At 43.6% G+C, this 24,230-nt stretch overlaps 1 protein-coding gene across 9 annotated transcripts in view; it reads left to right on the forward strand.

Moving 5' to 3' along the window:
• The window catches only part of RASGRF2 (Ras protein specific guanine nucleotide releasing factor 2), a 120,923-nt gene that overhangs the window by 69,641 nt on the left and 27,052 nt on the right, over window positions 1-24,230 (forward strand). For 5 of the 9 annotated variants that reach the window (XM_086868036.1, XM_086868040.1, XM_086868042.1 and 2 more), the window contains 3 exons: window positions 6,073-6,198; window positions 7,481-7,570; window positions 24,020-24,126. In XM_086868036.1, coding sequence (XP_086724162.1) covers window positions 6,073-6,198; window positions 7,481-7,570; window positions 24,020-24,126 — 323 coding nt within the window. Of the gene's footprint in view, window positions 1-6,069; window positions 6,199-7,480; window positions 7,571-24,019; window positions 24,127-24,230 lie in introns of all 9 variants that reach the window. The other 4 variants (XM_086868035.1, XM_086868039.1, XM_086868037.1 and 1 more) reach the window with 1 other exon arrangement.

Here is a 24,230-nt window from a genome sequence, read left to right on the forward strand (position 1 = left end):
CTTCCAGAGGGCTGAAGCTGTTTGATAAAAACCTCAGTGTGGGCATCTAGGGATGGGAGTATTGCAGTTGTAGATGGCAAAGCAAGAAAGTGGCTCCAGTCTCATAGGAAACAGAAGTGGGCGTTATTTCTCCTTTGGGGACAGAGGAGTGGTCTTCTTAATTGGAACAGAACTTTGCAGTAATATTTTTTTATTGTTGTTACACTAAACAGAAAACGATGCAATTTAAAAATGATTTTTTTAATTCCTAAAATTATTATTTAAAAATGGTCATACATGGCCTAGCATACAGTCTGAGGAATTTGATCTGTGAATCTGAGCAAAATGTAGCTCAATTTTAGTTGCTAGTTCTATAACAACAAAAAATTAATGAGAGGATAGAAGGAAAGGATTACTAAATGCAAAGTAAGACAAATGTGAGTGAAAACTTATGTCTGCTCCCTACTGATGAATTAGCGGTGCCCTGCAAATAAATAAGATGTTTCATTATGCCAAGGGATTGTTTTTACAGAATGCTGCCTATTGTTTAACACAAAAATCCCTTTCCAACACACAAGTTATCCACTGTAGCACTCTAGGAGTCTGCCTAGCAAGAGCAGGGGCTGGTGTCATCAGAATAACGTTGGGTTTTTGACAATGAGATGGTCAAAACCACCTGATCTGCTAACACTCGATGGGATGCACCTCTCAGAGGGGAAAAGGTTTCTAGTATAGGAACTTGGAGGACTTGCTGATAAAGCTTTAAACTAGTTTGCAAGGGGGAAGGGACAAAACCAGTCCTGGGTAGTGAGAGACAGTAGGATGATACACCAAAACTTGAAGAACTGAGTGCTGGTAGGAGGTGTTGGCCACAACAGACCACAGCTGAAGTGCTTCTGTTCCAACACACACAGCAGGAAGGACAAACAAGAGGAGCTTGCATCTTTGGCCCAGTCCCAGTGATTTGATATCACTGGCAAAAGTGATGATCTTACTGGGATGAGTCCTGTGATTGAACTGCCCTATTGAACAGTTACAGACTCTTTAGGAAGAATAGGCAGGGCAGATGAGGGTGAGGGAGGCATTCTATGTAACAGAAGGGTTGGAATATAGGGATGTTACAATTGGCAGTGGCACAGTTGATAGCCTCTGGGTAAGAATCAAGGGCAGTGAAAGGATGCAGATATCTCTGTGGGAGTCTACTATAGAATTCCTGGCCCGGATGATAACAATGGAACCAAAGGATGCATCCTTTCTTTGAGGAACAAAGGGACACGCCCAAATCAACCGCCCTTGTCCTTCTGGGATACTTCATCTGGGATATGTCAGAAAACAAGTGGGAGCATCACACAGTTGGTACGATCCAGTTCAAATTACTTAACCTGGATGACAACTTCTAGCTGACTAGGAAAAATGCCCTCCTTGATTTGTTGCCACCATAACTGGTGGCTATCTCTGCTACAGCAGCCACAAAATGATTGAGTTTAAAATCTCTGTTGCAAGGAGGAAAAGTGTCAGAAAATTTTCACCTTTGGACATGAGTAGAGCAGGCTTTAGGCTGCTCAGGGAAATAGTGATCAAGATCCCTGGGAAAATTCTTCCAAAGGTGCTGGGGTCCATTAGTGTGGGTCACTTTTTAGGCATCACTTCCTAAGGGTACAAGAAGAGGCAATACCAAAATGTTGAAGGTCAAACAGATGAGACAGAAGGCTGGCTTGGCGGAGCAGGGATCTTCTTCTGGAGGTAAAGCAGAAAAGGAAGGTGTGTGCCCAGCAGGAGGTTGGGGGACATGGCAGGAGCACAGAGATGGTGCTCTGCAGGAAGAAAATTTTTGCAGCCAAACCTTAACTGGAGTTGAGACTTGCCAGAGCTGTGGGGAACAATAAGAAGAGGGTTTAAAAATACATCAGCAAAAAGCAGCGTAGAAATTACATTGGTCCATTCCAGAATGAGGGTGGTCACCTCACAAATAGGGAGTTTGACAAGACAGGGATATTAATGGTTTCCTTACCTCTTTTCAGCATGGGCTAAGGGAGTCCCAGTGCTCTAAGCTGAATGACTGTGGCTTGAGAATGATAAACGCACAGTTGATCCTGAAGTTGTAGGGATCTGCTGCACCAGCTGGATCCCTATAAATCTATGGGGCATGATGGGATTCATCTGAGAATACTCAAAGAGCTGGCTAATGTCCCTGTGAGTCTTCTCTCAATATTTGAACAATCTTGGAAATCTGGAGAGGTCCCAGTTGAGTGGAACCTGGTTAACATTGTCCCAATTTTCGAAAAGTGCAGGAAGGGTGACCCTTGTGAAAAACGAGTTTCACGTAATTTTTATAGAATTTAAAAGTTTAACAAAAAAAAGACAATTAGGAGAAAAAAATAAAGTATACAGATAGGGCCAGGTGTCTCTGCATTCAGCCAAAAGAGCACACCTTGCTGACAAAGGATTGTCCCTTAAAAACAGAACTCTACTACATATCCATAAATTCTCATACATATTCATACATTCTTCTTAGGATCTTTGGTGTTCTTCTGTTTAGTTTTCTCTTGCCCCCTTCCCAATAGATCAATGTTCTTGGTGCCATTGAGATTTACATTCCCTGATACCAGAAATGCAATAAATTCCTCCCCCAGAGCTCTGCTCACTGCTGTCTTCATCTGGATAAGAGAGTTTACAAATGCAGGAGCTCTCTAGCTATTTTTTTTTTTTTTCTCAGTCTTTGGGTTATACAAACAAAAGCAGTTTTTATTTTAATACTATGCCATAGCCTAACATATATGTATTATACCACTATTTATAAGTTTCATCAATAACAGAAATACAGGGAACTATGTTAATACAACAAAATTTCCCATTCTTATACACATAACATTCATTTTAATATTCGCAAAAAGCCAGCAATATAATATGTAACTATAACACCCTGAAAACTGCAGGCCCAACAGTCTCACTTCAGTGCCTGGTAAGGTCATGGAGAGAACTATCCTGGTAGGTAAAGGAAAACACCTGGGAGCATCATGTTACTGAAAAATGGACAAAACCTCCCGAACTGCAGTGCAGCATCAAGCAGCATCCACTCTTCATTCAGCTGGAGGATGAGGGGCTGTCTCCTCTGAAATGTGGTGCTTGCTGAGCACAGAAAAGGCTCCTGCTCCGGGGCTGTATTTCACATGTGTGCTCACAGGCTGTCCCAGAGCAAACACACATACAATAATCATTCCCCCAGAGTCATCTGTGTGTGTTCCTTCCCTTTCCAGGAGTTTGTCTGTCTCAGGGGTCTGTACAGTGGTCTCTGGTGGTTGTCAGCCCTGAAGTGACACTTGACTGCCTCAAGGGATCGATGTTGCTTTCCCAAATCTGGAGCCAAGTTGGCACAACCAAAGTAATACATTATTCTGGAAATGAAAGTGTTTTGTCCTGCTCCTCTTCTTGGTTGATGTTTAACATGATCCCCATTATGCTGTTCCACAGGCCGGTGATTTTACAAAATAATCATTGTCTTTTCCCTACCAGCTGAGCAAACAGGTATTCATCTGGCAACAATAGGTCAGCACAGCTTCACAAGGGGAAGGTCCTGCTGGTCATACCTGAGTTCCTTCTGTGACAGGGTGACACACCTGGGTGACCCAGCAGAGGCAGTAATGTGATCTTTTTGGGCTTCATCAAAGCTTTTGATAGAGCCTCTCCCAGGATCCATCTGGACAGACTGTCCAGCCCCCAGGTGGATAAAAGCATCGTGGGCAATGGGCTTGTGAGATGGGCACAGAGGGTGGCAGTGGTGGGGTGACACCAGGCTGGCACCTGCTGCTGCTGGGGTTCCAGGCTTCTGTCTTCAGCCCTGTGCTCTTCACCAGCCTCACTGGCAACCTGGACACAGGACTCTGAGGAGTGCTGGGTAAGTTTGCTGGTGACACTAAACTGGGAGGGGCTGTCAACCCCTTGGAGGGCAGAGAGGCCCTGCAGAGAGAGCTCAGCAAATGAGGGGTGTGAAATCACCAGCGGGGTTGGGTTTTACCAGGGATTCTGCGCCTGGGATGGGCACCCCTGGCTGTGTGTCTGGACTGGGGAACAAGGGGCTGGGGGGACAGGACCTGGGGGTCCTGCTCCATGTCCAGATTGATCTGAGTCAGCAGTGGCCTGGAGGCAGGAGGGACATCCCTGTCCTGGGGGGTACCAGGTCCAGCACCGCTGGCTGGTGCAGCCTCTCAAATCCTGGGGACACTTTCGGGCACCATCATATCAGAAGGAGCTAAAGCTGTTAGAGAGTGTCCAAAAGAGAGACATGGGGATGGGCAAGGGTCTGGAGGGGCCACACGAGGAGCAGCTGAGGGCACTTGGTGTGTTCAGCTGGAGAAGAGGAGCCTGAGAGCAGAGCTCAGCAGGGGCTGCAGCTCCTCCCGAGGGCAGCTCCCGTCTCTGCTCCCTGGGACAGGAACAGCGCCCAGGAACAGCTGGAGCTGGGCCAGGGATTTGGGATGGACATCAGGAAAGGCTCTTCCCCCAGAGGGTGCTGGCACTGCCCAGGCTCCCCAGGGAATGGGCACGGCCCCGAGGCTGCCAGAGCTCCAGGAGAGCTTGGACAGAGCTCCAGGGGTGCCCAGGGGGATTGCTGGGGGGTCTGGGCAGGGCAGGGTGGCACTGGGTGATCCCTGGGGGTCCCTCCCAGCTCTGGGGATTCTGTATTCTTTGCTCATGCTTTACACTTTCAAAAAGTTAGCTGTTGTGCATAATCATGGATATTATATATCCAGTATGCTGGATGTTTTTACATGAATTGCGTAAGAGACTGTTTATACATATATGTAAAATAGAGGTTTTTTCTATGCAAAGTTGAGCAAATTCTTCTTGTGCACTACTTTAGCCATGTTCAGTGTGATGATAGCACAGCATATGCCAAACTTTAGGCTGTGCATTAAAATGAATCTCAGAGAGGTAACTGCCTTTCTACATTCTTACATTAACATTTTGTCTACACACTGCAGAGTGCACTGGTGAAGAGCAGGTTGTTCTGCCCAGGTGTAGGCAGTGGGCACTGTTGGAGAGTTATTCACGTGTCTCATTGTGGTCTGTCAAAGCTGGAAGCATTACCTGGACAGCACAAGGAACATTTGGAAGTGGCCAGAAGCCCATATAAATGTTAAATTGCTGTCAGTGCAGTCTCCCATCCCTTTGGGGATCTCCTGCTGAACAGCTTCCTTGGTCTGGAGGGATTGGCAGGTAGAGAGCTTTGTCCTGCAGTAGAGTCCTTTTCTTGCCCAGTTGCATGCAGCATGTTGATGAAGACAACTTTAAAGATAAATCTCGTAAGGGGGATGGAAATGGGTACTCCTGTTGCTCTGATACTGCCAGAGTTCCAAAAACACAGCTCTGGCCTACTCTAAGTCCAGTACAACTGCACAATTCTGTTTCCCAGGACATGTTATTATGGTGATTGCTATTCTCTGTGACTGCTGTACGTTTACAGGCTGGGGTTTTCACCTTCTTTGCCTGCTTTCAAAGTTGTTTGCTTTCAGAGTTTTTGTTTTCCAAAGTTTTGGTTTTTATTTAGCTTTATTTACACAATGCTTATGCTGCAGGCAGAGCTGTCATTCACATCAAATTCAGGATGTATTTTATCAGCTTGTTTTCCCTCATTTTGGAAGTAGTGTTTATCCCATTCCTTCTTTTATTCTTCTGATAAACAAACTCCACCATGGACTAATCTGCTTTCTAGTGCTCTTTGGCATCTTTATTGGATGGATTTTGATTATGTTTTGTTATTCAACAAGGATTATTTTCCCTAGGTCATAGAAAACCTACGAGTTCAAGTACCCTTCTTATGTGTGCATGTCACTGCATATTCTCCTGATTGAAAGTGCAGTTTTATCCAACATACTTGAAAACTGACAACTTGCTGGTTTTCATCAAGTTCTTTATTTATGAGCTTTTGTGTCATTGGCACAAGGCTTTCCCACTCCTTCCACTCCACCCAGAGGATAATTATTGCCGAGTTAATGGCAAAATCTCACGTTACAGGAGCGGTCCTGTTTGAAACAACCGTAAACCGAATTGTGCACGATCGTCAGTGCTGGCATTTATTCTCTTTTAAAGCAGGGGTTCTGGAGTCTGTGTCGGTGGACAGGACCATTCCTGAGAGCAGCTCGGTGGTGGACACTGCAGAGCTGTCCCCGTGCAGGTCGCCCTCGACGCCGCGCCACCTCCGCTACCGGCAGCCGGGAGGTGAGAGCTGACGTGTGCTGGCTCTGCCAGACACCTGCTGAGCTTAATCACTGTACCTGTCATCTGTGCAGGACAGTAGAAAGCCGTAATAATCTTTGAATCATCTGGTTCTCTTGTGTTTGTCTTGCTTCTCAGGTGTTAAAAATAAAAAAGCCGTTAAAATGTGAGGTGTGCCTGTTAAGTTTCAGCGGCAGTAATGAGGCATGGAAGCATGTTGAGACTTCAGGGTGATTCAGTGTTCTGAAATAGCTCAAGCAGGATGTGCCCAAGCTCGAGACTAATATTGAATCAGCCCTGTACTCACAGAACTCTCAGGACTCTGGCATATTTTTTTTTTCAGCTGATGAGGGGACATATTTTGGGCACCATCTGTAATCATGAAACAGACAACACCCATTGTTGTCAATGGGGAGTGACTGTGTCTGTTTCTTTGTGTAATACTGAACATTTACAGATGGTCTCACATTAATCATTGCAAAATTTGAAAAAGCTGCTCAATTGAAGAGGAGAAGGAGAGCTGGAGCTCCTCAAATAGTTCTCACGTGGCTCTTTGAAATCATTAGCAGGGCTTTGAGCTTAAAATGCTTAAAATGCTGCCAGCTCCTGCAGGCCAGGTTTCTGGGCAGGTGTTTCATACCTGGGACTAAAAGAAAAGCAGAGCAGAGTCTTCTCACCTGGGTAATAAGTTGCCAGGGCACTCCAGGATTAAACCAATAGTATTTTTCTGTGACTGGGCACATTTATGGCAAAAAACGCAAGATTTGGGAGCTGGAAACTGTGGGCAGTGTCATATTATCTGAGTCTTAGACAATGTTCACAGCACTCCCTGTAGAGAAAGTTTGACAAGATTTGAAAAGCTCTGCTCATCCTGGGGAGTGACCAGGGAAAATGTGTGAATCCAGTTATCAGAAGATGGAAAATATGCTTAATTCTCTGACATAATTTTTGGTTTAGGTTAATTTTCTGTGTCATTATTTTTCTGAATCTCTCTCTCTCTCTCTTTTTTTTTTTCCTCCCTCCTATTTGGTTAATATCTTGTTCCTCACCTTGGCAGTGTCTTAGACATTTTTTCTATGGCAACATTAATTATACATATATACATATAATATATAAATGTGGAAATACAAACCATAAATACAATTATGATACTTCTATTTCACAGCAAATCATCTGACAGCATTAATAAATGCAGTGTTCATGAATCACTGAGGGTTCTAAGTCTCATTGCTGGTGGATAAAAAGTTTGTAGGAGTTAATTTTTCCCCATCTTTCCCCTTTACAGTGCAGACTGCTGACAACAGCCACTGCTCGGTGTCTCCTGCTTCTGCCTTTGCCATCGCCACAGCTGCAGCTGGGCACGGGAGCCCGCCAGGTGAGGGGGTGTGCCACACACAGGGGACACAGGCAGGTGACACACAGCTTCCCAGGAGCTGCACATGAGAGCACACCTCTGTGTTCTCATGGGGAGCTGCTCGTGTGGGCTCAGAGCAGCCTGGTCTAGTGGGAGGTGTCCCTGCCCGGGGAAATGGGTGTTTTTAAAGCCTTTTCCAACCCTGTTGTTTGATTTCTTATTATTTCTAATCCAGCCTATTACAGGAATATTAATATTTGACATGTATGTGATCTTCTCAGCATCCGGATAATATCTTGTCTGTTTGGTTTTTTTTTTTAAATTCACTTCTTAATTTCACTAATTTAAGATTTTATTTTTTGAAATGAGGTTTTCTAGGTCTGAAGGTGGTATGCAGTTTTACTTATTTTGAGTGTATATTGTATATTCCTTGGAAAGCAAGTACTGAGTGAAGGTACTGAGTGCAACACAGAATACTTGACTTGAATTTTGAATGTGCTGCTTCTCTTGCTGTGCGCCCTTTGACATATCAATATCTTCCACTAACAGGGTACTCTCACAGGTTATGTTGCAAATAAACAATTTTTCTAAAGTCTACAAAATAATCTGGCTTGACATGCTCAGATCCACAGCCCATTCTGAGTATGTGTGACAGAGCACAACCCAGCTGTAAACTCGCACTTGCCTCTTTCCCACTGGGATGTCAAGAAACTGCTCTGGCCACCCCAGTCTCAAAATCACCTGTGGAAATCTGTGTAAGACAGTAAATGATCCCCGTGGAGCTCAGTGCATTTTTGTATCCACTATGTCCAGGGCTCTTCTCTGGGATGGACGGGTGAGAAGACATCAGGAGAAAAAAACTTCTGTATGAGGATGGATCACTGCTCTTCCTGGTCTTGGGTGCCTCCCATGATCTTTAGATTACAAGACAGTGGTGTTCATCATTACAAACTTTACCAGAGAATCATTTAGGCTGGAAAATCTCTCCCAGATCATCAGGTCCAGCCCGTGACTGATCCTCACCTCGTCCCCAGCCCAGAGCCCTGAGTGCCACATCCAGGAATTCCTTGGGCACCTCCAGGGATGGGCACTGCAAACCTCCCTGGGCACTTCCAAAGCCTGAGCTCCCTTTCCATGGGGAAATTCCTGCTGCTGTCCCCCCTGAGCCTCTCCTGGCCCAGCCTGAGGCCGTTCCCTCTCCTCCTGTCCCTGTTCCTGGCAGCAGATCCCAAATCCCCCCGGCTGTCCCCTCCTGGCAGGGACTTGTGCAGAGCCAGAAATTCCCCCTGAGCCTCCTTTTCTCCAGGCTGAGCCCCTTCCCAGCTCCCTCAGGAATTCTCCATCCCCTTCCCAGCTCCCTCAGCCCCTCCTGGGGCTGTTGTTGTCCTTGTTGACATCACAGCCATGGCCTTGGCCCAAGGTCCAGCCTGTCTGGACCCCTCTGCAGAGCCCTCCTGCCCTCACCCAGGTCATCTGATGTCTGGAGAGGCTCCAGGGGCAGGGGCTGGGCAGGGTTCAAGGAATAAAGCAGGGATCCATTAAAAGCCCTTCCAAGGATGCACCTTGGGCACTGCAAGAGCCCGGCCCTGGCTGCAGCCAGGACGGCTCAGGAGTTTCACCCTTGGATCGCTTTGGTCCATCCCCAGCTGGGGGTGAATTGTGCAATTCCAGTTGCAGGGGATGCAGTCCCATCCTCCCAGCTTGCTCTCCTCAGCTGGGGGCTGTTTGTGCTTTTTGGGCCCAAAGCTGCAGCGCTGCCCTTGGCTGTGGGGCTGGGAAAGGATTGTTGTGTGTGCCTGAGCTGTGAGGAGAGCTTGCTGTCACTTTGTGTGGAGTTCAGAGTCACACACCAGGGCAGGGCACAACCTGGGTACGCTGGAAGGCAAAACCTAAGGCATCATTTACCAAAGGTATTGAGCAGGACTGGCCCAGCTCTGCTCCCTGGGGACGCCACTGCTGACCAGACACCAGCTGGGTCAGCACTGTCCCCACTGTCCCTGAGCTCGGCCACCAGGCCCTATCCCAGAGGAGATGGCTCTCTCCAGGCCCTGGGATGCAGCTTTTCCAGCTGTGGCAGTCCAGGTGACGCATCCACACCTTCCCCTCACCTGCCAGGTGTGTCACCTGGTCACGGGAGGAGATCAGGACCTGCCTCTGCTGCACCCCTGGGTGTGGCTCTGTGCTTGTCCTGTGTGTGCTGTGGGATCACACCGTGTGGTGAACCCGTCACTAACTTGTACTTAGCAGTTTTTATCTGAATGATGAATATTCTCTGCCTTTGGAGTCAGAATCTGCATGAAATCACTGACACAATCTGCTTTATGAATTAACCCAGTACGTTAACAGGTTGTTTAGGAAGCAAAGTAAGGGCGAAAAATACTGGGTTTTCCCAGTATTAGTTCCCATTAGGAACTAATTCAATTCAATTAAAAAATACTGCTTTTGTATTATTGAAATCACTGCTTTTCAATAGTCATAATACTGAAGTAGGAGAGAAAATACAATCTTCAATTATGCAGTCATTAGAAGGAATATCAAAGCTTGGGAATGTTAAAAGGGGAAAAACAACATTCCTAGCATTTATAAGTTCTTTTCCATGTTGCTGTTTAAGCGAGCTCTTCATTAAAGGTCATTCTCCCAAGTGATGTAAAAAACAGAAGGCTGTGCAACAGATTTGATAAGAAAATGTGTGGTTTTGAGTCTCAGGAGACTAAGTGAGAGTAATCCAGTGTCCACCTGTAACGAGCAGAAAAACTGAAGGTTACAAACCAGATCTTTTACCATGGAATCACCTGTTTTGTAACTTGGTGCAATCACTCATGGTAGAGATTGGTACTAAACTTGCAGAGTCATGAAGTTCCAATTTGGCTAGACCAAATTTTATTCATTTCCCACGCGTGTGTTATCATGATTGTGAGATTTTTTTTCCTAAAGAACGCCTTTCTCTCCCCCGGTGGTTTCTGGTGCCGTTTGTTTCGTAGGATGGGCATGAGCAGACAGTGAATCAGCTCTGGGCAGTGAATGGCATTGGTGAGGTTTTTTGTTTTCTGTTCAGTCATTCCTTGGCCTCCCTGCTGCAGACGCTGCAGCGTGTGCCATTTACAGAACTCCTACGTGGAGCACGAGTAGAGTGGCAGATGAAATCCAGGGTTGATTAATACCAAGTGATGCACACCAGGCAAAACTGTCTGAGCTCTGCACCTGGAAGGACTGGCTCAGGGCTGAGGATGAGAGCAGGTCCTTTCCTGAAATGATCTTGGTGCTCAGCAGGAGCCTGAAAGGTAAAGGAAACATCAGGAATTGCAAAGAAAGGAACAGGAAAGATGGACGTGGCACCACAGTACAAATGCAGAATTTGCACTGATATTGAAGGGTATGAACAATCCTGATTGAGGTGAGAGAGTGAGAGCTGGAAAAGGTTGTGAGATTGCAGTCAGGGATGAGGTGAGGTGTGAAATGACTTCTGTGCATGTGAAGCTCAGGGAAGAGAGGGCTGGAGAGCTGATGAGAATATTCTGTAAAAGGCTGCATGCCAGGGAAGGGAGCAGAAGTGGGGAACACGGTGATGTGGGCAAAGGGTTGGGCTCAGTGCCCTAAGAGCTCCCTTCCAGCCCTATCAGTTCTATAATCCTGTGATTTTCTGCCTTTTCTGATGCCAGATGTAGGACACATCAGATGGTTTTCATGGGGCCAGGCTTCAGAAGGAGCAGGAGTCCGTGACTCTTCGGCAATCGGTAGAAGCTCAGTGAGGTTCTGCTGAGGGACCCTCCAAAGGGAACAGACTCACCTGGGCTCCAGAGTGTGCAAGCAGGTGTTGTTAGAGGTTACCAGGCTGGCAAAGCAGAACAGGACCAGCAGCTGAAATCAGTTGGAGGTTTGGTGGAATATTAGGAGGTACAAGTCACCTGCGTGTCTCCTGTCCTCACTGCTCCTTGAAGCCTTCTGGCCACTTTGTGTTCTGGTGTTGTTTTTGAAAGCTTATGTATTAGTTTACTTTGTTAGCTATTTTATTTTGGGGTTGTTTGGGGTTTACTGCTGGCTGTTTTATTTTGTTTTCCTGGGGTATGAGGCCTCAGCCCTTCTCCACTTCCCATCTCCCAGATGTGACTGGGTTGCACCGGGTCAAACTGGATAACAGAGTCACAGCAAGGGCCTGTGCTCACACACTCTCTCTCAGCCAGCCAGGAGGGACATGCAGTTATCTTCTGTGGAGAGTTCTGGCCATGGCATTTCAGCCTGGCTGTCCCCATGCAGGGATTATTTTATGAACTGATAAGTATGCAAAGCCCTGGACAGCTCTCATGAGACGTACATTAGCTTTTCCTCTCTTGAGAAAAGCACCTAGGGGAGCCCTGCCTGAACTGTGAGTGAAACCTTGTTCTAAGTCAGGATGGTTCAGGTGTTCTTTAACTTGCTGGTTTTTTTGCTATTGTTTCCACTTATTTTACAGTTAGCTGCTTTGGTGATGCCAGACTGTGCTACTTTTCCTATTCTTTAATTAGTCTGATTGGCTAAATATTAAACTCTGCCTATATTAAACATATTTTTTCTGTTCTCTTTGGGAAGACTCTCATCTTAGTTGTTTACTTTAACAGCATGATGAAGCTAAATAGAAACACCAAGTTAAAGTACAGAAAGTTAGGTAAGGCAGCCCAGGTGCACAGCTTGGGGCCTGTATGGATGATGATAATCACAGCAGGGATAAATAGAGTAGGTTCTGTCTTTTACAGGTAATTTCTCTTCTGAGGCATGTGAGGGGTGGCTCATGGCTTGCTGCAGCTGAAGTGCTCTGTCACCATTAATTGGCTGTTGCACACCTTATTCCTTTCCCAGCTTATAAAAATAGCATAGCCATGCTAACAGATTCTAACGTAGGAATGGGCTTCAGCAGTCTCTTCTCCCTCTGTTTATACACCTCCATAAAACTGGTTCTTGATTTCTGCTTTAATCAGTGACAAAACACACACAGAAGTTCTTTAGATCTGCTCCCACGTCTGCCTCATAATGTGGAAAAGTCCCTACGAAAACCAGGCTGTGAGTGGTCTCATCCTCCCAGGTATCCTGCTAATCCCTTGTTTAACTTTGCCAGGAATAGTCCTGGAGTAGAGCTGCAGCTGCAGGGAGCCCCATCTCCTTGGGAGTGAGTTCCTCCCCACACCAAATCTGTCACACAGCCAGTGTCAAAACAAGCAGTGAGACTGGAAACGTGGGAGAGGAACCTCCTGCCAAAATACTCTCCAATCGCCCGCAGTCTTGCTGCAGAAATCCTACAGATGTTACAGCAGTTAAGCAACAGCAGTGTAATCTGCACAGCACCCACACAAACCCTGGCACTAGATAAAGACAATTTACATGGAGAATTATTTCTTCCACCTGTGTCTTCTAGAACTTGTGAATTTCCCAGGTTTATTTTTGTACAAGTCTTTGAAACATGTTGGGGTTTTTTTTTTCCCCATTCCTTAGCATTTTATTTACATCTGTTCTGCACAGAATCACTGCCAGCATTAGTAAGATATCACGCACTGATTTTTAAAGAAAAGACACCTTTTGGTGTTCATTTACCAAAACTGCAGGCCCTCATAACTGTTAACACTCACAAGGTATGAAGCTGCTTTCTGTGACTTAAGATTTGAGTTTTACCTAAAATCTCTGAACAGTTGTATGGATGAAGCCAAGATAGCAAAATAATGCCATTTTTGTTAACAGTAACGAAGCACTTGCATAAGCATAGGAAACACACAGATTTCTTCTCTCCTGAGAATGTCTAACACAACTTGATGAAAAGTCATCGATTCCAAAATCAGTCATTTTATTTTGAAATGGTTCTACTGGACATGAGCCTCAAGGAGATTGTTTTGACCAAAAACTTGAATTCAAGATCCAGACTAATGGAGGGTATTTTTCTCTTTAACATTTGTACCAGATAGGTTAAAAGAACGTTGAGAAGCTTATGTCTTTTCCTCAGCTCAAGCTGGAGGGTGAAGATCTCCCCACGCGGACGATTAATATTAGACAAAAATCAAATACTTCCACCCAAACAAATGAGCTGTTCCCTAATGAACACAGCAGCTTTGTTTCTACGGCTCTGCCACACCATTTCAGCTGGCACATTGAATTTCCAGCGTGCCTCCAAGCTGCCTTCCTCCTTCTCCTCCTCCTCCTCCTCCTCCCTCAGGCTGCGGAGAAGGTCCCATTTCTCCCCAGAACAAGGTGACATTATGGGACAGGATGGGAGTGGGATGGGAGCTGAGGCTGGCAGGAGGGCCTGGCTGCCTCACTACCAGCTTTTGTTTTGTCAAGCACGTGGGAGAGGCAGAGGGTGAGAAAGATGCAGGGGAAGAAAAGAGTCTTTGGGGGAGTATCTCTGACAAACAATGATTTACACATAGGAAAATCTGTCCTGGGCTAGCGAGAAGGACACATAGGTTTAATCTCTCTAATTTCAGTGATTTAAAGGAGCGATTAAAATGACAGCTTGAAGCAGCTACTCAAAAATGAATTAATGTATGAGTATATATTAAATTAATAAAGAATTATTTAATGAATAATAAATTAATTAAATCAATTTTACTAAATTGTTATTTTTTAAATGAATGATTTTATTAATTTATTAAATGAATAATTTAATAAATAATTAATTAATGATTATTATATAGTATTTAATATATATATATATATAATATGATTAATCAGTGTATGACCCCTCTCAATTAAACGACTGCACACATCTCTGGTGGTAAATGACCTTTGGCTAAAGTTACTTACCTCCTTCTCTTTTCACAAGCAGCAACTCTTAATCAAAATTACCCTGAGTTTTAGGCTAGAAAAACTGGTGTGACTGTTGACTAGACCATTTCTTGGCATCCTCTGCTTTTGACAGCTCTCACAGTCTGCCTGCAGAAGCACCCAGACCTTTCCAGCTGCAGCAGATTCTCGCTGAAGTCAGTGCAAAACCTGCTCTGTTCATTTCCTGCGGGTGCTAAATGCAGGTGGTGGTGTCCTTCACTGCTCTGCCCTTGGCACAGGGCCTTTATTACAGGTCTGCATTGATGGACCTGCCTTCGTGTCACTGGCTGTGGAGGGATCCAGTTCCTTTCTGAATCTAAAACTTTTACTTTTGTAGCTGTGGCCTACCTTCCACTGATTTCTAGTGCATTAGCTACAGAAATAACCTATGTATTAGTGAAAGAACAAAGGTGTGTCGTCCTTTTGCACTGTAAAAGCCTGATTTATTTTGAGCTGTATTTTGGGCTATTACTGTATTCCTGATCACTGCCTGGGTTGAGGCACTGTAGGCTCTGCCAAACCTCAATTTTACAGCAGCTGAGTGGGGTTGAAGATAAGCAGTGTGGAAATACTTTTGTGAAAGTGTCAGCTCCAGTAGCCTCTGGAAGGAGCAGGGGAAGTTCTGCTCTCCTCAGAGGTGCTGTCGGAGCTTGTCAGCTGTAACACAACTGCAGCAGCAAACAGGAAGGGACCTGTGTAAATTACAGCTGTGGTTTCCAGCATGACAAATCTCTAGAAAGCTGTATAAGCACTGAGGTTGAGCCAGATGGGTCCTGCGAGCCCTCAGTCTGACACACTTTAGTCCTGCTTGATGACTCTCACAATATTAGAGGGATGAAAACTAGCTGGAAGTAGGAATTCTCGTTTCATAGAGATCCACAGTGGGTCTTGTGTGGGTCTTTCCATTCTGATAAGCCAGGCACAGCTTGATGAAGTCTGTTTATTTTAAAACATCAAAATAATCATGAGAAAGTTTCACGGAAGTTTTCAGGGGGAGCTGCTTGGCTTATTTTGGGCTGTGACCAGCGGAGCTGCTCTGCAGTCATTTGAACAACTTGCCAGCTCCCAGTGCGACAGTATTTTTGTTTTGTTTGTTCTGGCAGAGGCACTAATTGGAGTAATGGAACACCAGAGCTCGTGCCAAGTGATGGCAGGGAGCTCAGGCCCCGTGTGTGCGGGGAGGGGACACGGTGGCTGCTCCTGCTGCTGCCAGGTGCACCCAGCCTTCAGCTCCCTGCTGGGCCCTGGGGTGCAAAACTGTGCACAGGAACACAGGATGCTTTAAACAGATGCAGAATTTCCTCTGCTGTCACTGGCTTGCACACAGGGGCGAATATGCAGTTCTGCTTTCAAGGGTATCAGCTGATTGTGCATGTATATGTGTATATATACTATATATATATGTAATTTTTATATATAAAAATATATGTAATTTTTTATATAAAAATACATGGAATTTATATATATACTATATATAATTTTCATATATACACACATATATAATTTCTATACATACTATATATAATTCTATATATACACACATATAATTTATATATACATATATATAATTTTTATATATACACATATAGATATAATTTTTATATATATACATTTATATATCTATTCTTTATATATAAACAAATATATTTGTATTGTAATTTATATATATAAATTCTCCCCGTTCAGGGAGAATTTCCCTGATTCTGAGTGCAGGAATAATGAAGGGGCATTACACCATCGTGTTTCCTGAGGTGGAGATTCTGAGCAGCTGAGTTAGTATGGGATTTGGCAAAAATTGGAATTAAGTGAGGCTTGTAGGGGAAATATTTGCTTTCTTTTTTCCATTGTGAGAGGACAGGCAGGGAGAGATTTCCTTGCTGTGTTGTGTGAAAGGCAAGCAAACAACCTCTGATGTGATTTTGAGCTGGATTCTGCATTGTGTGGCTGGCTGGGTAATCCAGTCCTGTGCTGTGCTAAACGCCTCAAATTGCATCAGTGGCTACACGCTGGCCTTTGGAAAGGTGTATATTTCTTCCTGCATTTGTATGAAAGTATCCATGTCTGAAGCAAAACCAGAAAATGTGTGTAATTTTGCAGTTGATTTTCAGCGTGGTTCCATAAAGAATGCTGTTTATAATAGTAATCCTGCACTCCAGTAGTTTTCTGGGCTATAACATCTCATTCCTGTGCTGGGAGAGCTTTGTGGGACTTTCTCCTTCTGACCCCAGACATGAAAGAAGCCAATGTTGATGGTGATATCCCAAGGGAAGATTAAGATGAGACTTTATCCAAGCAGCTGGTAGAAGACTGTAGTTTTATCTGTTCTTCCTCAGGTGATGTGGAACCCCAGGGCTGCGTTAGGGGCACCTCATCAGCTGTCAGAGAGACAGGATGCCACCAAACCCTGTCCTGTTTGTCCATCCTGCCTGTGTTCTGACCCTCCCAGTGCCCCCCTCCTGCCAGGGACTCCACATCTTCAGCTCCCAGAAAATAAAGATGTGGGATCTGTTAACCTCCCCCGGTCCTTTGGACAAGCCAAGTCCTTCTCCTTGTCATTCCTGTGAGAAATGTGGAGCTGGGACAGCCAGCACTTCTTCCCTCTTGGGGACACACTTTAATGAGTTTGCCAGAGCTGTTCCTGCAGGTCCACAGAGGTCTGAGAGGCACTGAGACCTGCACATTGAACTGCCTTGAAATTACATCTCAGTTAGAACAGCTCCGTGTGGGAAATGTCCACTGAGTTACCCCACAGCTGAAAATGGTTGTGTGACCCAAAAAAGGCACATTTAGCCCCAAGCAGTGTCCCTTCCTGAGGCTGCAGGGCTGCCAGGAGCTGCCCAGGGGTTGTCACCAAGGCAGAGTGACCCATGCTGTGCCTGATCTGGGCTCTCAGAGGGACTGGGGTGCAAATGGGATCCCTGCTCCGGGCTGCTGCTTCACAAATCTTCACAAAAATTGCTGCTTTGCCATTTTAGGTATTTGGCTAAACAGCTGGATCTTACTTGCAGTTTTCTTAGACAATGGCTTGAAAATCAGAGTTTTGCTTCGAGTGATCCCTGCTCTGGGAATTAAGAATAGGAGAAAATGATTTTTTTTCCCCCCTTCCTGTTTAGCAGAAATTTAGGATCTCCTGCTTTAACTTATGTATTCCTTTATTTTGAATTAATATCTTACTCTAGTTTTTTGGAGGAGCTGGCTACTCAGGAAATAAGCTATTTTCACTGGACATTTCCTGAGTTACAGAGCTGTGAAACATTTGGTTCCTGACCTACTGCACTAAGTCCTGAGCAGCTGCAGAGTTGCAGTGGGGAAGGAAGTTTGGAAGATTTTTATGCCTTTTTAATTTAATTTCATTCCCCCTGCGCCCGAGTATTGCATGCATAATTCATATTTGTTTAAGCTTCCATTATGACCCAGTCCTAAGTGGTCTGAAAGCTGCTTGTGAGATGGACATTTTGTTCAGAGATTTTTTGCTGTGCATCCTGCCAGCTTTTGTTTTTCATGACAGTCAACTCTCTGTTCACAGATGGTCTGAAAAATGATACATTTGGCTCCTTGCAATTATCTCCTCCTTTCCATTTAACCTTTATTCCTATTGACATTATAAAAACATGAATAATCTCACAAACTACTTCCTTCAACTTTAATGAACTAAAGGTAAAAATTCCAAAAGCCATTTTATGTGATTTTCTCTTTTTATCTGTACATTGTCACAGCCTGTATTTTAACTTTTTCTTTGTGGTAGGGCACACTGAGCACTTTAAGCATCTGAAAGCTTCCTTTGAATAGTTCTTGAAAAGACTGTGAACATCATGCAATAAATATCTGCTGTACTCCTCTTCATATTGATGATAGAACAAGTTATGAGTGTAGATGGAGTGTCATTAAGGAAATCAAGAGCTAGGGATCATTTGAAATGCAGAAAAACATCAATAGGTAAAAATTGCTTATCTCCTCCCAGGAAGATAAGAGAGGTAGCAGGAGCACAGAGAAATTTATAAATTCAGAGAAATATCAGCTGCAGTGTTGCCATTCTTGTCACTGCTCATAGCAGATAATTCAAACATTATGGCAGTGAAAAGAAGAAGTCTAAAGGTGTACTAAAGATTTGCCAATATAATTGCCAAGGGCTGTTCAGAAAGGCTTTTCTTCTTTGTCAGTTGCTCCATGTAGTTTTTTATGTAAGTCGTAGGAAAGGAACAAATTGCTGTCACACTGCACATTTGTCAAGGCATTCAGAAACCTGAGAACACAATTGGCAGCAGCAGCAGCCTTTGAAATTTGGGATCTGCTCCCTCCTGCAGAATCAGCTATCAACAGAGGCACAAGGTTTGGGTGGCTTTGTCTGTGGCTTCACCAGAAAAGCCGGGCTTGTGAGTTTACCCATGGGTGCACACAAAAACACCTCTTGTTTTTATGTTTTCTGCAAGCAGATGTGATTTTGGAGATGTACACAAGTGGTTTTGGTTATGACATGAACTCCTTGTTGCCTCTCTTTGCTGGTGCTGAAAGAAGAAAAGGCCGAGATGTTCTCATATTGCTGCTTTTAACTTAGAAAAATGCACAGTATTTGGTTATTTTACTTGAAGATGAGTTATTGATTTTTAATAATAAATTGTGTAACTCATAATGGCAAGTATGTTTCCAGTGTTTAGCAATTTTTAAAGATTTCTTTTTCAGGGGAGATACTGGTGTGCTCTCATGAGAGAATATTTCTATTAAAGAAATTCAGAAATCTCAAGAGTGTGTGCTAATTATAGCTGTGGTAGCAGCCCTGTTTTTAAGGGCTTTTGAAGGACAAATCTTCAAATTTGAATATATCTTTGAGCTTAAAGGAACATTTTCATTCTCTGTGGCAGTCATGTTTTAAGCATATAATCTCATAGATTATAATAATTCTCAGAGCAACTTTAGCGTTATTACGAGGAGATAAAATACTATCTTGATCTTTAAGGTATTCTTTAGCCACTTACCTTTCTCTCCTGTCCATTAAACTAAAATTATTTTGCTGAACTGATGTATTTTTAGACTTCTGGATTTAGTCCAAGTTTCCTGCATAATCTTGACACAACCGCTTTATCTCAGTGCTGTGTTCTTTAAATTTCTCTGATAAGAAAAAGCCTTTCTAAATCAAGAGTCATTTAAAAATAGTTTACCAACCTTTCCCTTAAATATTTTTCAGAAATTAAACGCAGTCACTAGGTCTCTATCTGTGTTACACTATTGTACATCAGCTGGTCCATGTGAATCCCTGGGATTTACCTTACTAAAACCATAATCCCCTGACTTGATTTGATAGTTAGATTGTACGTGTGGCAGAGGCTTTAGGCAGAGGAATCAAATACATACTTGGAATTATTTCTGACGTGGGTGGTTGCAACAGGGATTTTTCAGTGGCATATTTCTTAGAACAAAATGGTTTCATATGTTCCAAGGAGCAGTGAAAGTGAAATTAAATGCCTGAAATGCTCTGGATTGCTCCTGGCTCCTAACAGTCATTTCTGATGCTGAATTAGTTTGTAACCCTTTGTGGAGCAAACTCAAAGCCTGGGTGGTTAAATATTCCTCTCTTGTGAACTGAGGTGGGCAGGAGACTGTTGCTAAATGTTGCAGTCAGTGCTCTCACATCTCAGATTGCTCGTATATAAAAACCCACAGAATGGTTTGGGTTGGGAAAGAAGCCTGAGGTCATTTGATAATAATTGGGAAAAATAAAAAGGAAGGATTGTATTATTGAGCAAATACGCCGTATTTTACACAGTGAATGAGATCTCATCACCTTCATCCTTTTCATCACAGTTTGTATGGTTTCCTTTTCCAGCTCTGCCAATCTTCAGCTGGCTAATGTATCCCAGTATCATAAATAAAGAAATGGAGGAGGGCAGGATCACTGGCAGTTTAGGTTTCTTACCAGCACTGAAATACTCAATGTTTCTGTGAAAATGTGTGAAACCCATTTACTTGCTTGAGAATGTATGGCCAATAAGAATGGGAATCTGTAAGCACTCATCCAAGCTTCTCTAGGTATGTCTAGGTAAAAAATATATATATATATAATCCATTTTTGAGGGCTTCTTGTGCGTTGGGAAGCCTTTTCTTTTGTCCTGTGTATATTGGCGAGGCTTTTTCAGTTGTAATCTGTGTATGACAAGTGCTGTGCCCCGAGGCTGGGGTTTGTATCTGGTTTTTGTGCAGAAAAGGCAGCACTGCTGTTTGCTGAGGTGTCAGGAGCCAAGCCAGGCTGAAGCTGGCCTGCAACTCTGGGGTGTATCAGATTATTTGATTATCTGATTATTTGTCATGTGCCTGCTGGGCCCTGAATGATCTCCTTCCACACCCCTGGGACTCTGTGGGGCTTGCTGGGGTCTCCCCAAAGTCTGGGGTGTGATTTTCTCCCACTGCTGGGTGCTAGCACACCTTCAGTGTGAGACCCCAGGGCAGTTCACTGAAACTGGCACATCAAATCAGCCTCTGAAGGGAAGATTTTTGCTGAGGAAGACACCAGAAACCTCATGACTCTGAACAACTTGCTCCAGTTCTTGTGAACAGATTTCTCTTTGTGTAGATAAACCCTTAAAAGTGGATATAATAATTTATTATTATTATTATTATTATTATTATTATTATTATTATTATTATTATTATTATTATTATTATTATTATTATTATTATTCCATCAAAACTTAGGACAAGTGAATTACTATGGTCAGGAATCACATGCTGTTTTATCAATCTCAGACCAATCTTAGGGTGGTTTGGTTTGGAAGGAACCCTGAAGACATCTTGTTCCAGCCCCCTGCCATGGTGGGGACACCTATTGGAAGCAGAAATGCTGTAACTGGAGTGAGAACTTTTGACATCTCAACTGAAATAGAAAAGAAAATGTGGCTCTTAGATTTCTTTAAAGCATGTGGTGCAGAATTTACCATGATACAAACATTGCTCTGGGGTGAGGTGGATTTCAAAGGTGCAATAATGTAAATTATCTCTCTATCCAGTGCTTACCTTTTTTTAATCTTCAGTGATAGTGGAAGCCATGAAAGTATTAGCTTTTTAATAAAGTGTTTAAGGTGGAGATTCTTGTCTATTCAGCACCTATGCTTTTAATCTTTGGTAATAGAGGAAGCTATAAAAATACCAGGATTTTATCAAAGTGCACAAAAGAAAACATGTGAAGGTGAGACTGGATTTTTTTGCACAACACAGTCTGAAGACAAGTACATGAACAGAGTGATTAAATTATATTGAAAGAAGTAATTCAGTGAAACTAGCAATGCTGTCAGGTTCACTTTGTGTTTGACAGCCTGTGGTAAAAGTTCTGCATCACCATTATGTGAAGATACTATTTGTGGAACCAGCACATACTAACTTCAACAGATAATGGTGAGAAACATTACTTGAAAGTAGCACTCACTGAGGCAGCTGCCCACTTAGATGATTAATAATTAGAAATACTGCTGGCATTTCTGATGTGGGAAGATTGCTTCCTTCAGGAGAGGAACAGGTATTTACCCTGGAGTGTTCCAGGTTGTTTCACCATCGGCTCTGGATGCGGGCAGGTCCGTCCAGAATCCTAATTAAATTATTTGTTATTGTCAGTGTGCACATCCAGATTTGTAGAGGTGTGGAGGGAGCTGTGGGGCTCAGCCTGGAGGAGAGGAGGCTTGGGGGGACCTTCTGGCTCTGCACAGCTCCCTGAGAGGAGGGGACAGCTGTGCTCACCTCAGTTCTTCTCTCACACAAATGGAGATCTCAATTTATTGGTTCAACATTAAGTACAGAGAACGTGGATCTGGGTGAATGTGTGGCTCATTCTCTGCAAAAAGCTAATTACTGCTTAAAAACTGGTGAAATTCTGAGGACCATACGGGTTTGCTGAAGTGATCTCTGGAGGCTCTAATTTCTTCCTTCCCTCTTTTTATTTTTTTTTTTTTAGCTTGCTTAAAACCGTCTCTGTAGGCTTCTCTCTTCCTCCCAGCTTACTGAACTTCTTTTCCTTAATGTTACCTTGGTAAAGACTTTGCTGCCTTAATATGTAATTTTCATTGTGACTTTCATTGCTGCAATTAAGTGGCTAATTGAACAGTTTATAATGTCTGTTCCTAATTGCTTCTGCAATAGGTTAACTGTGAAAGGCGTAGAAAATTAACACACAAAACGTTGCCTGTGTTACCTTTTGCTGAGAAAAGCCTCAGAGATTTTCTTTATTTTTCTCTTTATGGGCAAACGAAACCTCTTTAAGTGCTTCAATATTAAACTTCCTTTGATGTTGAATCTTAGATGCCATCCACAGTGTAATATGCCATAGTTTAAAAATGCCCATGAAATGTAAGTGTAGATAGAAAATACATCTGGGGGTTGGGGTCCAACCTGCAGTAAAAGATGTGAGGCTGCAGTTAAACACTTCCTGTCTTGCTTATCCTGACAAAAATACAGAGCAGCAATTTGGACTTTCTGGATTGTCTGTTGTAGGAACAGAGCAAAAATAATACAGGCCTCGAAAACCCTCCAATGGGTTTATCACAGAATAAATAGAAGTTTAATCTGCCTGTGCTATTTATAATGAAACATTGGCTTTTGAGCAGCTTTTATGCCAAAAAAAAGTGAAGTACTGGTCACATGGGAGGGTGTTCCCAGCTGTTCTGGACTCTGCACAGAGTGGAATGGAGAGGAACACAGGGCAGGAGCAAATCGGACAGAAATTTAGAAAAATGCAAGCTTCTCAAGTCTGTTCTCAGAGTTACCATTTTTAAAAAGACGCTCAGGGATTTAGTGTAGTGATTTCATTATTATTAAGATAATAATTTAATCATCGTTTTAGCATATGGATTTTATTTTTGATAAAGCTACAGCAGAACAAAAAGAGAAGCAGTACTATGAATGCAGGGAGAAAATCTCTTGTTTGGTATAAAAACCACTTCTTTAGAAGTAAATATTGCTAACCAAAAAAAAAAAAGCCCATAAAAGATGAGTGGGGAAATGCTGCATCTGGAAAAATCGTAGTTTTCAGGCAGCAGCCTATAAATGTTTTTTCTATATATCTTCCTATTTCTTGTCATCCCAGTGGTAAAAAAGCCCAAACAACTCATTTGAAGTGTTGATCAGTAGAGCCTGCACAATACTGTTCTTGTGAAGGAAGGTTTCTTGAGCTGACCTTTTTCTCCTCTGTGTTAAACTATTCTCCTCCCCTTGTTCTTCACTGGTTCTGAAATTTTCCTGTTCCCCTTTTCTAAATGATACTGAATTTTCAAATCTGCTTGATTGCAGGCCTGGCTTTGGTCTGGTCCTTTTCCTTGCCAAAAATTTCTTCCATACTGGGGAAGAAAAAAAAAATAATCCTTCCTCGTTTTCAGGTTCTTTTAAAATTAACTTTATTTTATTTCTTCCATGCCAAAGGGAGGCCTTGAAATTTAATTGCACAGGCAATTACTCTTCACCTTTCTAGAGCTGAGTGCTGGCCCCAGGAGGTGTCTGTGTTGTGATGGGCAAGGCTGTGTTGCTCTGATGATGCAGAATTTCTTTGGTCTAGATGTTCATATTTCATTGTCTGTTGGGCGCCTTTCCTTTTATTGCACAGAAATGTCCTGTAAGCCCGGCCACCTCTACTGTGCCTCAGTTTTTGAATTTGTGTCTCTTTCTGTATTTCCCCCCTGGCTCCAGCGAGGGTGTGTTTGTGTTTCCCAGGGTTCAACAACTCGGAGCGCACGTGCGACAAGGAGTTCATCATCCGCAGGGCCGCCACCAACCGCGTGCTCAACGTGCTGCGCCACTGGGTGTCCAAACACTCGCAGGTACCCCTGACACCGCACTGCCCGGGATTCCTGCTCACACACACACCTTCCCTGCTGTCTCCCTGTGGGTTCACACACACACCTTCCCTGGTTTCCTCATCTGC

The sequence above is a fragment of the Cyanistes caeruleus genome, chromosome Z (genome assembly GCF_971803275.1).
Source record: "Cyanistes caeruleus chromosome Z, bCyaCae1.hap1.1, whole genome shotgun sequence".
NCBI lineage: Eukaryota > Metazoa > Chordata > Aves > Passeriformes > Paridae > Cyanistes > Cyanistes caeruleus.